At 31.7% G+C, this 17,050-nt stretch overlaps 2 protein-coding genes across 2 annotated transcripts in view; one reads left to right on the forward strand and one right to left on the reverse strand.

Moving 5' to 3' along the window:
* Positions 1-17,050, forward strand: part of LOC130900507 (alanine--glyoxylate aminotransferase 2-like) — a 27,688-nt gene continuing 10,638 nt past the window's right edge. The window contains exons 1-3 of the mRNA XM_057811197.1: positions 1-206; positions 4,357-4,475; positions 9,075-9,309. Of these exons, the coding sequence (XP_057667180.1) occupies positions 157-206; positions 4,357-4,475; positions 9,075-9,309 (404 nt within the window). The 5' untranslated portion in view covers positions 1-156. The remainder of the gene's footprint in view (positions 207-4,356; positions 4,476-9,074; positions 9,310-17,050) is intronic.
* On the reverse strand, positions 14,200-15,232 carry LOC130900508 (uracil-DNA glycosylase-like). Its single transcript, XM_057811198.1, has one exon. It carries the CDS (start codon positions 15,028-15,030, stop codon positions 14,254-14,256), a length of 777 nt encoding a protein of 258 aa, XP_057667181.1. The 5' UTR covers positions 15,031-15,232; the 3' UTR covers positions 14,200-14,253.

Genomic DNA, 17,050 nt, shown 5'->3' on the forward strand with positions numbered 1-17,050 from the left:
GTCTGAGATTGGGAAGCGCGCGCATACAGTATCCTCCAATATAAATTGGTAAATACAAATCGTTAACGTGCGGTTGTAGCTGTCCTCAAGTAGCAAATAGCCGAACGGGTTAAGACGTTCATATTTTCAAAATCATCACCAAAAATAAATTTCGAAATGTCACTATCAAAACAAGAATGCATTTCTCTTAGAGAAAAACTTATTGGGTAAGTTATATTTTTTAAGAACGTTAAAAAAATAAATTTCTTGATATGGAATAGTTTATTTTATTTATGTTTGAATATTATAAAACTTATGGATTGAATTTTGAAAATAATATTGTATTTTTAATTTATAAAATATATAACAAAGTGCTTCTTCGCTTTTTTTCATTCTATTTATGCTTTTCGTAGTGTCAGAATATCTCCAAATTTTATAATTAAACTTTCACATTGATATTCTTTTTAATCTAGGATAGATTGATGCATAGGTGGGTTTGAATCAATTGCCAAAAAGTTTCTCAATTGATATTTAAAAGTAGAACATGGCAAGGCATTATACTGAACAGTCTTCAGGACAGTCTTTTTAAAAAAATGTTTCACCATATCAAATATGTACACTTTTCAATATTACAAATTTTTGATTTTATTATAATTAGTATTTGAAAAAAAAATTTTTTTTTTAATTCAAATTAATATATAGAACTCTGTGAGTAGACTGTCATCCCAGTTTCTTTCTGATAATTAAATTATAAAAAGTGTATAAATTGGAGTAAAGAAACAAGGGAAAACAATACAGCAGATAAAAGAAGTAGTAAAGGATCGGAACGAATGGAAAAAAGGAGAATGATAACTAAAATCCCAATGCTCTCACGCACGAAAGAGCATAAAGAGTTTTATAGAAAAAGCAGAATGTATATTGTTGATGTTTATTATTTGTAAGATTTGCAAGGTAAAATAATCTTGAAAAAATTTTTGTAATAGTAATTGTAGGGTATCAAGCAACTGTATTAAACAAATTCTATAACAACAATCTCTTTTCTCGTTCCTTATATTTCTCATATATACCTTATTTATCCAGAATTTCTCATTTTGTTTTGAAATTATTTACTTGCAGACAGTTACTTTTTGCACGTAAAGAGCAATAAGTTAATTACACGTTGTCTTAGATATTAGGGATATATAGCAATAATGGCGATTTTATTGAATTTGGCTTTATTTGCTTTTACTTTTAAAAAAATCGACTTTAAAAATAGTTATCGGAATATGGTCACATTTGACATATAGCTGGTATTTCTAACATAAAATTTTGTGTTTTCCAAAAGTGGTGGTAGTTACGGGGATTAGCTATAAGATTATTAAATACGATTTACTTTAAAAACACAATATCGTTCTCATAGCGACAACGATTTTTTTGGGATTTGTAAATCATATACAAATAAAAAACTAAATTATACAGCAAGCACCGGCGATTTGATTATGTATTAAAACCAATATTCTTTTGTCTTCATCGACTCATATGGGCAATCAGCCATCAGATATGGAGAAAGAAAAACCATAAACCGATTTTAATAAGTTAGTGCCTTCTTTTACTTTATTCTTTTGCCAAGGCTGATCAAATTAAAGTATTAATTCATTGCTTCAACATAAATAATCTAGTTAAGTTGTGATAAAATGTTTTAATTTACTGCTTTAAATACGTACTTTAGACACACTTTCCAGTGCGTAAAACTTCACGTACTAATTTAAGCAGTAGTTCGTAAAGAAAGTTATTAATGTCTCCGTAACGCTGTGGGTAGAGCACGAGGCTCTCATACGGGAGGTCTCAGGTTCAAGTCGCGCTCATTCCACTTCTTATTATTCTACTTATGTAGTAGTTGGCATTCACAAATTCAGTATCTGCCCAAACTGCACCTTTAATATTAGTATTCATAATTGAATCCGTCTTTTGTTTAGCTAATTTGATCTAATCTTGATTGAAATGTTCAAAATATTGATAAAAACATAATATTTTTTATGAGGAATCAATAAATAAGTTATATTTTCTTCTAACGAAGTATGTATTTGATCTATTTTGATAAAATTTCCGCTAGTAGAAAAATATTGTATACAATTCGTGTGTAAAGGGCTTTTTTCGCCTGCAGCTCGTGCAACAATATTAACATTCGTCGAAAAAGGCTACTTGTTACATAAATAACTATTTATGAATAATATTTGAAGCAAATAGAACAAAAACTCGTTTTTCCAGATTTACAAACCGAAAAGAATATAATTATGTTGATCCTCTGATAATTTAAATAAAAACAGGTATATAATAATTTGCATAAATAATCTTAAAATTTACAATTAACAATAACTTGATACCTTATCAAGTTTATATAATATATTACTTGTACGTATACATACAATTAAGTAAACTCAAAATATGCCATATCAAATATTTGTAAAATTTGCTAATAAACACTTTTTAAACAAGCAAAACGAAAAAATGTTTGTTAAAGTTTAAGTTATTGTTATTCAATAAAAGTCAGTAAGTTGTTTTGACTATGTCATAGATTAAAACTAAGTAATAATAAAACTTAGTATTAGTCAAAAACATTTGAAATAATTATATTTGCTATTTTTTATTTTCTGATAAAAATAGGTATTTTTTCAAAGAACTTGAGAATGCATTATTTTAGACTAATTTTAGGAATCAAAAAATAGAATTAGTATCATATTATTAAAATAAAAAGCTACTAAATCGATTATCTATTTAGAAAAATTAATATCAATAAACAAATAATAGACCCACCTTGTGTGAATTGATTTATCACAAACAGTTTCCAATTTTAACAATGTTCCAATCTCATTTGGGCAAAAGGAAATCTTATAATATCGAGGATTTTTTGTCTAGTAGTATTATTCAATCAACATTTTTCAAATTTTTGTTGAATTCTAATGAAATACAATTGCACAAATAAGTCACTGCAGCTACTTTCCAAAACAAATCTTCTCTTGAAGTTGAATAATAAAAATATTTACAAGCTGTTACTTTCAAAACACAGCGGTAAATTTCCTCACACATCAAATGTTTAGAATTGAATTCTGCAATAAGCAAACTCTTGCGTTGTTCTAGGGTCGTTAAGTAATTCTGACAAACAGAGAAATCAATCTTAGTTACTGATCAACCTAAAATAGGTTATTTCTCGTGTGCTAACAACTTTTTGAAATCAACGAAAATCGACTCGACTGCGTGTGAAATGTTATAAGCCAGACACCGTTTATTTTGGCCCTTTGCGCGATCAAAAATTTAAACTTTGTCCTGACAACGCTAATTGTACAAATATTGGACACATATACTAGTTTAGACTCCCTAGATTTATTGAGATTTGCCTGGATTTCCCCTCCTCTTACGTTAATTTGACGCTAAAAATATTTAGAACTAATTTTTTTTTTATTATCCTAAAAATAATAAACGTTCGTTTATTTAAATTAAATGAAATTCAAAGTAAAAACAGATAAAAACAAAACTTTTTTGAAATTTCTACTCGATCCATGAAGACTCATGTAGTTTGAAATAATTGGACACATCATCTGGGATTTCTGCTAGTGCTGGAAGACATTTACGGAAAAATTCTACTTTTTTTTCGTCTATCCATTCAAAACTTTCATTCAGAACGCACAGCAGCTCTTTAGCACGACACATTGGTTGAATCCTGACTACAGTTTCTTGTCGAACCGCATGAAGAAGTGATCTGTGCTTCTGCAGTTTGTGATATTTTCCATTTTTTGAAGTATTTCGATTATCCCCCCTCGGTTGAAATGAAATTTGATGAGATTCCATTGAACCCCTTCTGAGTTCAGTAATTAATGGATGTCCCTTAAGCTATATAGCAAATGTCTTAACACAATTTATTCACTTTTTATAAATTGAAAATTCTATGTAATGAGATTTCATTTAACCATTTTCCATTTTTTCTTCTTTTTATACATAAAAGTCCTCTTTGACTTACTTAAGTCCATTGACTAAAAAGCTAATAAAAACTTGCATTCATTCAACTACAAAATCTGATATGAATGATTTTTCCAAAATGAGTTTTTTTATCATTTATAATGTGTTAGTTAGTTTATTTATAATAAAAGTTTAACCAACTGACATTGGCAGAACTACGACACGACAAATGGAAGCCATTCCAAAAGAAACCTTTTAGATTTATCATCGTGATAATTGTATAATTACCTACTTTGAACTATACTACTTTAATTTTACTTTTACTTTACTTTTTTACTTATACTGCACTACTTTGAAAAATATTAATTTTGTTTTTATCAATAAAACAAATGATAAAATACCAATATCTTCAAAACCGCTATTTTTAGTATTAATATGTTTTAGAGAATCATGTCAACTCTTTTTCCGTCAAAATCCTCTAAAGATCGTTAGGGCGAAAGGGCAGTACATGTACGACGAAAAGGATGATGCGTATTTGGATTGTATCAACAATGTTGCTCATGGTACGTATACACGTTTGTGCGAAAAAAACTATTATTATTAATTTACACATTCCTGAGAAATTCCAGTACGAATTTATTAACTCACATTACTTTTTGTTTACATAATCAATTTTGTTATGTGCGTAAACATAAATGTACTATGATGATACATTTGATTTTATATTTGGAATGAATTATTCTTCAAGTGTCTTCTATTAGAGGGTGGAAATTATCAATGCAATGTTGACTTTACTCAAGACTGCTTGACATAAAACAAGACGACCTTGATCAGCTTTTGATTCATTGATGCATTTCCAACTTTACCAACATCACTCATAATTTGGTTTTACTGATGGTTTAAAGATTATTCTAATGAAAATCAGTTCAACTGAATAATTGGAGCACTTTTGTAATTTTTTTCATGTTTTCCTTGTTGGTTTGGTATTTTTATTGCTAGCATGTATTAACTCTACTTTCAGTATTGGAGGATTGGGAGCCACGCAGCAGTGAATAGGGGTAGTTTTATTGTCTTGCTCCATTTCATGCAGCCTATTCTGTAGGTGAAAATAGCGGCCCCCTACTACGACTTTTTCATTTGTTTTCACCTTGAACTGGTAAATATGGTAATCCAGTTAATTATTTTCGTTGCTTGAAAAAAATTTCAAAAAACTTCTTATTTAAGTTATAAGTTAACATTCCAACACTTTTCTAATCTCTCAATTTTCTCTTTGATATTCATCGTTTCAGTAGTTACTTCTTTATTTGATTGATATTTCTTTCTTTGGGGCATTTGTTTTCAGTTCCAAAATTCGCTAGTTGTCAAATCTGGACACAAGTCGAAGTTAAATCCATTCAAATCGACCGAATTATTCGAAAAAATAACAGGTCAACGGAATGAAACCGAGGCCAGAGCTAATACCAATATTATTCTAGTCTTGGTCTTGTTTTTCAAGATTTTCCTGACTCAAGTTTGATCACAGTTTCACGTTGAATAACGTCAATTAAAAATTTAACTCAACAGAGATAATGAATTTATTCCACTTGGGTTTTTCACATTACCGGTCCTAGAAATTGAATTATTTTCTTTTTATTTATTTTATAGGTTCAAATTGTTTTCTCATTATCCATAACCAATTAAATGTATTCAATCAACTATTAAACTTTGGAATTTTTGTTGAAGTTTATAGATAATAAAAATAAATATATCAATATTTACATAAAAATTTTCACATATTATTTAATTATTACACATACGTTAATAGATATTAAAAAATGTTCTTAATCTTATAAATGGTAAGTGGAAAACATTTGTAAATTGATTTGGAATATTTTTAGATTTTTACAGCATCTGTGACGCAATTAAATACCGTTTATATCAGCATTAACCAAATCGTGGAAATTTTCATGTCCTTAATTTTAGACGATTAATAAATAAATTTTATATTCATAAACCTTATCTAACAGGAAAATTATGAATTAGCAAAAAATTTTCCGTATGATAAGATCATCGGGTTAAAAGTCACTAGTTTATTGTTTGAGAAATCCATCCACAAAGCAGAATAAAAATAAAAATTTATTACATCTTATTATATTAATCCAACAAACAGAAATATTATCAACCAAATATCCCACAATATACAAGGTGGGAAAATTAATGTATTGAACAATATTCCGTAATATAATTGTAGGAATTTATATCTTTCCAAATTCTTCAGATTTCTAGTTTTGTTTCTTTTTCACTTAGTTGTCGTTGTTCGTTTTCTCCCATCTCTATTCTTTTAACTTTAACTGAGTACCCAAGTAATTTTTTGTTTTTGTCGACAACATCGCGACACACCCAAGTTAGTTAAGAAGTTGCTTAGAGGACGTAAGATATTAGACTGCTTAAGATATTCTGTGAATCCGAAAGACGTACGGTTTCCAGAGAAATCGAATTATTTAAGTTAAAGAGTTGCTTAGAAGACGCGAGCACTAACTATTTATGATATTCTGTGGCAACCAAAGACGTTTGGTTACCGGAAAAGACGTATTATTATTGTTAAAGACTTGAAAGACGCAAAGACGACGGATCGCTTTAATCTCAGACTTAGACGTGTGGATGAACCATTAATTCTCTAAGTTTAACAATGGTACATTCAGGGTGTCTCACATAAGAACCGACACAAAGCAGACACGTATTGGGAAGCCCAAAATAATGCAACTGGCAACAAATCTATACCAAGTTGCATACCTGATGAGTTATAGGTCTTCAAAGTAAGGCCAGAAATTTGGAAAAAATTAATTTTTTGCAGCCCTTTAGCTTAAAAATACCAAATGTGGTACATTGTATGAGACTGGTAAGGGCTTCAGGTAATGGTAAGTAGAAGGCGATCCAACAATTCTGGTGGTTAATTAGGACCTAACCTTAAAAGTTCACAGTAGCTTTTTTCTCTTGTAATTTAAATTTATTTAAAAGAAATATTTGTACATAGGGGTATGAATTTTATTTCATTCAGATTTATTACATTAGATACATTTCAATGAGATCAATTTAATTGAAAAACAAATTAATAATATTGTTGAAAGAACATAAACAATTATAATTTAAAGATATTACTATAAAGGATCCCCATTTTTCTCTTAGTAACAAAATTATTCTTCGCCCAAAAATTAGTGTTACATTTAATTGTTCTATCATACGATTCCACAATTCTTCTCAGGAATCAACTAGAGAAGAATAAACAGCCCTCTATACACACTTCTAAAGAAATCACATCTATTGATGTCCGGTGAACGGGGAGACCAATCTAAAGGACAATTATTTCCTCGCCCAATCAACTTATTTGAATATTGGCAGTTCAAAAAATTTACAATGATACTAAAATTAGAAAGGGCTGCTTCATGCATAAACCAATGTTCCAACCTCAAAAGTAATGTCAAATCGTCATATAAATCCGGAACAGTATTTTGGAGAAACTGGCTAATTTTACAACCTAGGGTTAAACTGGAGATTAAACTAAAGTTTAAACTATAGTTTAAACCAAGAATAAACCAAGAACTCTATTTTACAAGTCACAGTTAACCAGACATTTTTCTGTCAATAGTTAGTTGTTTTGGACTTAAATTGTTTAAGACAGTTGTACAAACGAAAGAGAACAAAGAACAAAAAAGATCTTGCAATTTCTCTGAAACTGAAGTGGTGCATTTAACTAACCTCGTAAAGAAATACAAACGATCAGTCTGATCCAAAAAGAACAACAAATTTAAAGAATAAATGGGACAATTTGAATATTTGCTCTAAGACGAATCACATGTTTGTGTTCTTGGGACGTCGATAATATTGATAATTTCTTCATCATCGTCGTAGATTTCATCAAATATAAATGCAAATTCTCAATCATCTTACCAAACCTATTCATAATATGGTAATAATGTGAATAATTTGAAAAAGTTTTCATGTTAAACTGAAGTTTAAACTACACTTTGACCGCCATTTATAAAATGTGAAAAAAATGGTATCTATGGTTTGAGGTTTCAACTTAATTTGTAAAATTGGGCCTATATAAGGCCAACTATCATTACACCAACACTTGCAATTACACTATCTGATGCGCGTTTCGATAACCATGTTATCGTCTTCAGAGACTGAAGGTACACTGTTCATATTAACACTACACCGCTTTACTGTTTCTCGAGCACGTCAATATTAGAAAATAGGGCTTCACATACACGTGTGGCTTGTTGAAGTTTGAGGATTGGAGAATTTTTATAAGATAGAAGTTATGCGAGAAACATGTTCAAATAATATAAAAAGTTACAAGGTAATCGAGATCTAATTGACTAATAGAGTAGTGTGAAGAGATTTAATTAGTCGCGAGGATGATGTGAATGATTTCCTCACCATTAGATTCCATTTACAGGTAGCATAGTAATCTCAGCAATGTTTGGTGCTTTCTTGGAACCGTATTCATTTTGAATTCGGTTTGTCTCTGAGTATGGATAACTAATTTTCTAGTTTTTATATCCCTTCTACAGAGAGCTGGTGGTGAGGAATCAGTACATCAATTGTTAAGTGATTTTTGTCCAGAGCGCTTTCTCAATCTGTGGAAATCAGTAAATTCGTTTAATCTAAGTTAAGGCACAATCTAATTCTTCTTTTGTCACCGTGAGTTTCGCAGAGGATATTAAAATGTAATGTATATTACATAAAAAAAATTTCACATGTACATTCAATTAAAATGTAATTTCTTTATTCATTGTAGTTTTCTTGAGTATACATATTTTATTTTATTTGTGTCTTTATTTGGTTATTTGTATCTTAGTTTTTCAGAAACTTTTGTCTTAAAATTGCAAACAATTTTTTGAAAATGAATCATTTCTCTCTCTTGTAGTTTGAATGCTTTATTCATACAATTGTAAATAATTAATTCATTCACAAATTTGTTTTCTGCTTAAATATTTCTATAACAATGTCTGGAAAGTTACAGGAGCTAGAGTTAGAAGTTTTTTGTAATTTGTGATTTCTCTACTATTCCATTATTTACAGCTATGTAATTTAAATAATTTAATGTAAATTTTCCTTATAATTTCCATTTATTGAGGTTCGGGGTACATACATATTTATAATATTGTTTTTTACAGTTGGACACTGCCACCCGGCGGTAGTTAAAGCAGGAAGTGAACAAATGGGACTTTTAAGTACAAACAACCGTTTTCTACATGAAGAAATACTTATTTGTGCTCAAAAAATTCTCAGTACTATGCCCGAGGAACTCTCAGTATGTTACTTCGTCAATTCGGGTTCGGAAGCAAACGATTTGGCTCTAAGATTGGCTCAAATTCATACCGGAAATAAGGATATAGTCACACTGGAACAGTAAGTTGTTGAAAAATAATATATTTACTAATTTTCAGAAGATTTTAGTCCACCAGATCAACTCTAAATGGAGGCGACAAAAATTTTTTCGCTTTTTTTGGTAACATTTAGAAGCTTTTTTCGTTTTAATGATGAGGAAAATGACTTTTATGAATTTATTTTCGATCACACCTTATCTGTACCAATATAAAAAATATTTTTTAAAAAACCTCAATTGGTAAACCTCAACAAAAGTTCAATCAGTCATTTTAATCATGTTTCTTCTTAAGGCATTGTTTTTTTAAAATAATTGTCGAGAAAATATCTTTTCGATTCGCGTCTAAATTTGATAGCTTCTAACCAAAATTCAAGTGAATCAATGTTTCCATAGAATGCAGAAACGAACATAATAACTAATAAAACTAATTAAAATATATATTTAACATGATACAGCAATACGAAACGCTGTTCTCAACATTCGAAACCGAACTAATATTTAATTTAATGCAAATAACGGAGCGGCTTCTAAACTAGTAAAATTCATTACATGAGTTGCATTCCACTAAAGGCCGCTTGACTTTATGCAATACAACGTCTAATGTAATGCAAGACGCAATATTTCTTGATCAAAAACATGCGCAGATGAAGTTAATCTGATTGTTTCATGACATTATCGGTTTTGTGTCATTTTTATTTCATGCAAGTTGAAATCTAGTTACTTTGGCTTAACAGATCAGCTAACTTTCGTAAAAGGTAGGTAGAAAATATTAGATAAAATTTGAGGTTAGGAATTTGTTTACTTTTACTGTTTACACAGACTTGCATGCAATTTATTGCACATTGTATTGCATTATGTCAAGCGGCCTTATGCGTCGCAGCATCTGAAATACTCTTTTGGTACTACGATCTTTGTAGTCGCGACGAGAACGTCACTAATGACTAACGTTCACGACAGACCCATGTCTAGAGGTGGATGTGTGAGCTTTGAAAGAATTAGTGGAATATATCAAAGCAACAAAGATTGCAATCATCTCATTATTTAATGGGGTAAGGGACAGTAAAGTACTTTTGGACTTCTCTCTTAAAATATAACAATTAATAATCTTTTTTAAACATGTTAATAATTAAACTTGAGTAGTGTGATATTAATACACTGGATATCGTTTATAACAACCTCGGTTATAACGACGTATCGGTTATAGCGACCATATTTTCCGGACCCGTGATTCTACAAGCCTTAGCAACGCATTTTTGATCGGAAATAACGACCTCGGTTATAACGACTGATCGGTTATAACAACTCATTTTGGTAAGACCCACCAAATTAAAAGATCGGTTTTAGCGACGCCGTTCCTGTAATTCATAAGGAGACATTGTCTACAAAAGCCTTTATTTTTCTAGGAAACCCCTTTTGATAGAAAATCAGGTTTTAAACTGGTGAGGACTTTTCTAGGTGTTTACCAGTAATTCATAAGGAGAAAATTGCGTACAAAAATCCCTAATTTTTCTAGGAAACCTTTTTCGATCGGGTTTTGAAGTGGTGGGGACTTTTCTGACTGTTCACTCTTTGCTTATGTAGTTTAACTTTAACATTCAAAGGTGCAACTCTGTGTGGTAACTTGTGAACATCATGTTTAAAAGAAAAACTTTTACGTTGGAGGAGAAATACCTCATTTGCTGCCGTCCAGAGAATGGAGAAACGAACGTCAGCCTAGCAAAAGAATTAGAGGTGAGTCACTCTACAATATCATCCATTTGGCAAAAAAAAAGATATGAGATAAAAGACATTGTTCAAAAAGGGGATTCATTAAAAAAAAAGAAACTCCGTAATTCCACTAACGAGAATGTGGATCAGTTACTTTTCAAATGGTTCAAAATCCAACGCAGTCGTAATATTCCGATCTCTGGCCCAATTCTGCTAGCAAAAGCGAATGATTTTTTAAAATCTATCCCCCGTAGTTCCAGGGAATCGGAAGAAATTATTTCCAGAAATTGGGTCCAACGGTTTTGCGTTAGGCATGCCATTGTTTTTAAAAAACTTAGTGGGGAAGCCGCGGGAGTCCCATCGGCAACATCTGATGATTGGCTATCCAAAGTTTGGCCTACTATTCGAGAAGGCTACAATGATAGTGACGTATTCAACGCTGATGAGACAGGTTTATTTTATAAACTTACGCCTGACCGTACCCTTCACTTCAAAGGAGAAAAATGTTCAAACGGGAAACTTTCGAAAGAAAGGATAACTGTTTTAGTTGCTGCAAACATGAGTGGATCAGAAAAACGTAAGCTTTTCGTGATAGGAAAGTCTAAGAACCCGCGTTGCTTCAAAAATGTAAAAAATTTGCCAGTCGATTATTACAATAACCATAAAGCCTGGATGACAACCGATCTGTTCAATAAATTCCTTTTAGACTGGGACAAGGAATTGAAGAAAAAGCGCAGAAAGATTTTGCTACTCATCGATAGTTGCCCTTCTCATATTAATTTGAGAGATTTTGAATTTATAAAGGTTGTATTTTTACCACCTAACACAACGTCCGTTCTCCAGCCAATGGACCAAGGGATAATACAGAAGATTAAAACCAATTTCAGAAAGCAGCTTGTTTTACGGTTTCTTCAAGATGTGGAGGAAAATCGGGAAACAAAAATTAGCATCCTTGATGCTATTATAATGGTCCACCAAGCTTGGGAAGATGTACCTGCGACAACAATCACAAATTGTTTCAAACATTCTGGTGTGCTGGGAAATCAAAATGAGGAACAACCGTCAGAAAAAATTAAGTTTTATATCATTATCAATAAAAAATTCTATTATTATTATGTTGACAATGTGTAATTGATTTAACAAAATTCCTATTTCACATTTGCTTAATGTAGATGTCATGATCGGTTATAACGACGATCGGCTATAGCGACCAAATGTGCCTGGTCCATTGAAGGTCGTTATAAACGATATCCAGTGTATTTAAAAAATGAAGCTTCGACGCCTTGTTCCTTTAACACGTTGATACCCAGTGCGGTTCATTGGCCTGCAACTAAATTCTTCCCACAGCCCAGAGCGATCCTATGGATCGCACGACGTATTTTATTCCAAACCTACTCTACGGCCCATGGGACAGTATTTAAATGTTTTTCACAGTTCGATTAGACCGCCCTGGGTCGTTGAAACATTATCCTACACTTGGTCTATTTGATTTTTTCCATGATCTTCAACTCAATTGTAAAACAGAAAATCTTACTTTTCATATTTTTGTGTTTTCTTCAACATAATTCAAATAATATTTGATTTGTGCTACCTTTACATTACCTACCTTGATATTATATAATATTTCTCCAAACATTTTTTTACACTTCACATAAAAGTATAAATCATCGTTCAAAGGATAAAAAAGCAAACAAAATTTTGGTTTTCCAAACTGCAAGTAGGAAAACTCGGTTGTGTAACTAAATCATTGGCTCCCAAACTTTTTCATAGACCACTTTCAAAATTCTGCTGGATCCGGTGGACTACATTAAGTTACATTACTACAAATTTCAAAATCTCGAAAAAAAGTGAAGATTACAATCTATCCGTGGAAACTTGCGTTGTGGTTTCAACGACGAATTAACAGTTTTCGAGGAAAAAAAGTTAGAATTGATTACTTAATAGGGTAAATTATTTAATAATAAAATCAATTGTGCTGTGAGTGGATATCAAAAAGACAGACAAAGTTAGCCAACTTCTACAGGCCCCAGGTCTAAGAGGGCCTCATCATTTGAAAAAAATTCTGTATTTTTTGATGTGTTGATATGTATGTGTTGGTAAATCGCTGATAACTGTTCAATAATCATTATTAAAACACCGAAAATCTATTATACAACTGTATTAAAGCCAATAAAAACAGAAAAATTAAATTAACGCACTAAACTAAAGCAATGAACATAAAAAGTTTTTGTAGCTGATTGTTGATCTATCTGATCCCGGATAATAGTTTTTAAAAAGCCCATCGAACGTTTGATACATCTAAAGCAAACTTACATTAATTAATGAGATGCGAAAATATTTGTTTTGCTGAAATAAGTCCCCTAATGAACGGGATAGATAGAAGTCAGCTCCATCCATCCTTGGTTGAAATAAAGTATTTTTCAATATAACTATTCGAGGTATGTTTCTGATTGTATTATTTTTACTTTTAAGAGAGTTAATGTTAAAGATAGAGAGAGAAAGAACGTCGTTATACCACTTCAATGTCTCTTTGCTCTATTCTGATAGGATCGCCATGATGTCGAAGCTTCGACTAGTGGGGATATAGAGTTAATAAAATTATGCCCGTACTGCTGATAGAGAGAGAAAGGGCATTGGTATACCCCTCTTCACTCTATTCTTATTGGTTGGTCATGACGTCTAAGTTTCAAGGTTTCAAGGTGTGGGAACGGCATAGGAGAGAGAGATACAGAGTGGTAAACGAATGCTTTTTCTCTCTCTCCCAATAGTACAATTGTACTTACATACCGCTCTCTCTATCTTCAATATCAACTCTGTGATATTCTTTGACAGTTTTACGGCTTAAGAGATGAATAGGGTTTTGAAAAATTTTAAGCGGCATGTCTTCTTCACTATTGCTCGCATTCATTTTTTTCCAAAGATACGCTTTCATTTGTTGGGGTATTTAGGTTTCATTTAACCTGATCATTCGTTACATCGCAACCGTCTACACACGACTAATTGATAAGTTTATCGCTTGAACAGTGCCAATTTTTTGGTAGGAAAAGCTAGTAGACAAGTAAATACATCTAGCTTATTATATTACTTTCCTGCCTTCGATATTGTGCAAGTATTTTTCTTAACTGTTCACGCCACTTTACGCTTTCGCGTTAGCTCTCGGTCTACATTATGGATCAATGGTAATAGTAAATAAAATTTGTAGCCATTGAAAAACTTATATTACAAATTACAAAAAAATACAAATGAATCAAGTATTTTAATTACGTTAATGACCAATCTATTGGATTCATGCCAACTGATGTGAGTATATCATTGGTTTTCGAAAAATGTCGGCATCCTAGAAAACTTTGGAGTCGATTTAATGGAGAAGGGTGTCCGGCAAGTAAGACTTTATTACCTTGTTTTTTGTTCACGAATTCTTCCATTTTTTTAGCGTCGTTGCCCCACAGCATGAATATTAAAAACTTCTCTTGGGTATTTATTACAATTTGTAATTTGACGATGAGTTTAGAAATCACAGTCTCCCAACCTTTGTTTGAGTGCGATTTGCTGTTATCGACTGTTACAGTGAGAACGCTGTTCAATAGTAGAACTCCTTGTTTAGCCCAATGTTCCAAATATCCATAATTAGAAGGAAACGATTTCAAAGATTTTGCATATTTTGAATTTCCAATATCAATCTTTACTTCTTTCAAAATATTTCTTAGTGATGGTGGTATTTTCTTTATATGTTTTTCAACACTAAATGCTAAACCGTGAGCCCATCCTCTAGTAGCATACGGATCTTGACCAACTATTACAACTTTCACTTCTTCCGGTTTACAATACCGAGTAAACGACCATATATTAGAGCGAATTGGAAGTAAAGAATCTTCTGGAATAGTCTCTAAAAATTTATTTAAATCTTGTAAAACTGTTTCGTTTTCTACAAAAACTTCATGCAGTAGATCTTTCCAATCATCTGATATATTGTTGTCTCGCAATACGTTTGGATATCTAACTATAAAATGATCTAATATGTCGTGTTCAGAGAACATGCTCGTGTCGTTGATCTATAACCTTGAATAGAAGTGTTCGGCGGAATAACGCGTTACTATAGCAACGATTATAGTCACCGCAATACCTTCTCATAGCCTACTGAACTTCCACAATACACAATCTGTTATTTAACTATCATTTTAGAGATAAACAACACAACACGGTTACTATTGAATATTTTCTTTTTAATGCCAATACTTTTTATGTGAATTGAACACACATAATGAAATTTAATCCATCAACAATTTTATACAAGGTGTCAAAATGAAAACACACCATTATATATTCAAAATTTTAAAATATACAAATGCACGTTAAACTTATTTCAAGAGGAATTGTTTGTATATTGATTAAATTACTTCAACGCATCAACTGGGAACGATGCAACCCCTACAATCTCAAATGGAAATGTGTTATATTTTATTTATATTTATATTTTACAATAAGAAAATAAAGTTTTTCTCTTAATACTCTCCGAAGTCTTTCCAATCGTTTAAATCTGAGGTTGTATTTTTTCAACTAAATTTTAAATACTGAATGCAATGCAATGGAGTCGCTAAATCTTGGTGGCCATTCTATCGCTCCTCTATGTGTGTCTCTTTTTTAGCCACTGTCTAACTGGAAGACAGTAATGTGGTGGAGCTCTATCTTGTTGAGGGTAAATAAGACCTTCTTGAAAAATTATGTTACTAGCAGGATAATTTTTATTTGTCAAATTAGTAATTAAGCAATTTATCCTTTCCCGAAACAAATTTATTGAAGGAGTAATAATGTGTGTACAAGTCAATGATAAGTCTTTACACAAAGTTTCAACTTGCTGGTTCGACCCATTTTATTATAGATCAAGTTGTGATGGCTTGTATCCATCATTTTCAACAATTAAAAATAGTTCTAAGCTGTTTCGCTGGGAACGAGAATCATTAAAAGAATATCCACGTGCGGGAGGTCCTGTGACTACTCCAAAAAAACTTAAATTAGTGTAGAAAATTACCGGCGCCTAAAAACAAAAGAAATTGCAATACATTTCCAAAACAAGTGCAAGATGGGTGCCTCAGCACAATGCAAAAGCAGTGTCGAGTAGAAAATTGTGAGTGATTTTTAGAGCTTTGCCGAGAGGATTAAGAAAGCTTGATCGCATCCATTGTAAATAGTGCAGAAGTTATGGTCTTTTTCTATGATCGGACATCCAAAAGAGATTCCATTGAGTTGCATCGGAAAGAAGGGTCCGTGCAAAAAAAAAAGGAAAGGTGCGTGTGAGGGTATCCTATATTTGACTTAAAGGAATCAAATATAACTGTCAACACGGCATATTACTCTGACGTACTAAAGTTGTTGCGTAAGAAAATTATAAAAAAAGGCGCGGCAAAATTAGCGGATGTGTGTGTTTGCTCATGACATTCTTCCAGTCCATAGTGCTTCGCTTTCCAAGGCTATTGTACACGAATGTGGCTTCACAGAGATCGGGCACCCACCAAATTGTCATTATCTGGCCTCGTTCGACTATTTTTTGTTCTCTGAAGGCCGAGTTAGGGCGTAAAAGATTTTTTTGATGACTTTTCCAAAAACTTTATAAACTTAAGAATAGTAAGGAACAGTCGATAACGAGATGATACAGCTGACAGCGAATGGCTGGCATCATTGGCTTTGGCGTACATTTCCCCTTCGAATCATCAAAATTATCTTTTTTCGCATACAAGTAATGTACAAAACAGAAAATAGTACATATACGAAAATATCGTACGTTTGGGAACACCGCCTATGATAGACGGAAGCAGTGTTGTCATTGGTTTTTATAATTGTTTTCTATTATTTTATGTTTTTTTTTAGTAACATGAAGGTTCAAAAAATAATAAGGTCATGTTTAAGAAAAACGGGCTGAAACACGTTAAGATTTATCTTTTTAAAAATAAACATTTTTTTGTTAAATGAACTACTTTAGTTATATAAAATAGACTATAAGAAATTCATGAAAAATCCTTTGTAAATGGCAGTCTCATGGATTTGGATGACAACCAATTC

This window comes from Diorhabda carinulata, chromosome X, assembly GCF_026250575.1.
Source record: "Diorhabda carinulata isolate Delta chromosome X, icDioCari1.1, whole genome shotgun sequence".
NCBI classification, from domain to species: Eukaryota; Metazoa; Arthropoda; class Insecta; order Coleoptera; family Chrysomelidae; genus Diorhabda; species Diorhabda carinulata.

Bases quoted from the DNA above. Each gene is read 5' to 3' on its own strand.
- LOC130900508 (XM_057811198.1), bottom strand. From the start codon at position 15,030: ATGTTCTCTGAACACGACATATTAGATCATTTTATAGTTAGATATCCA.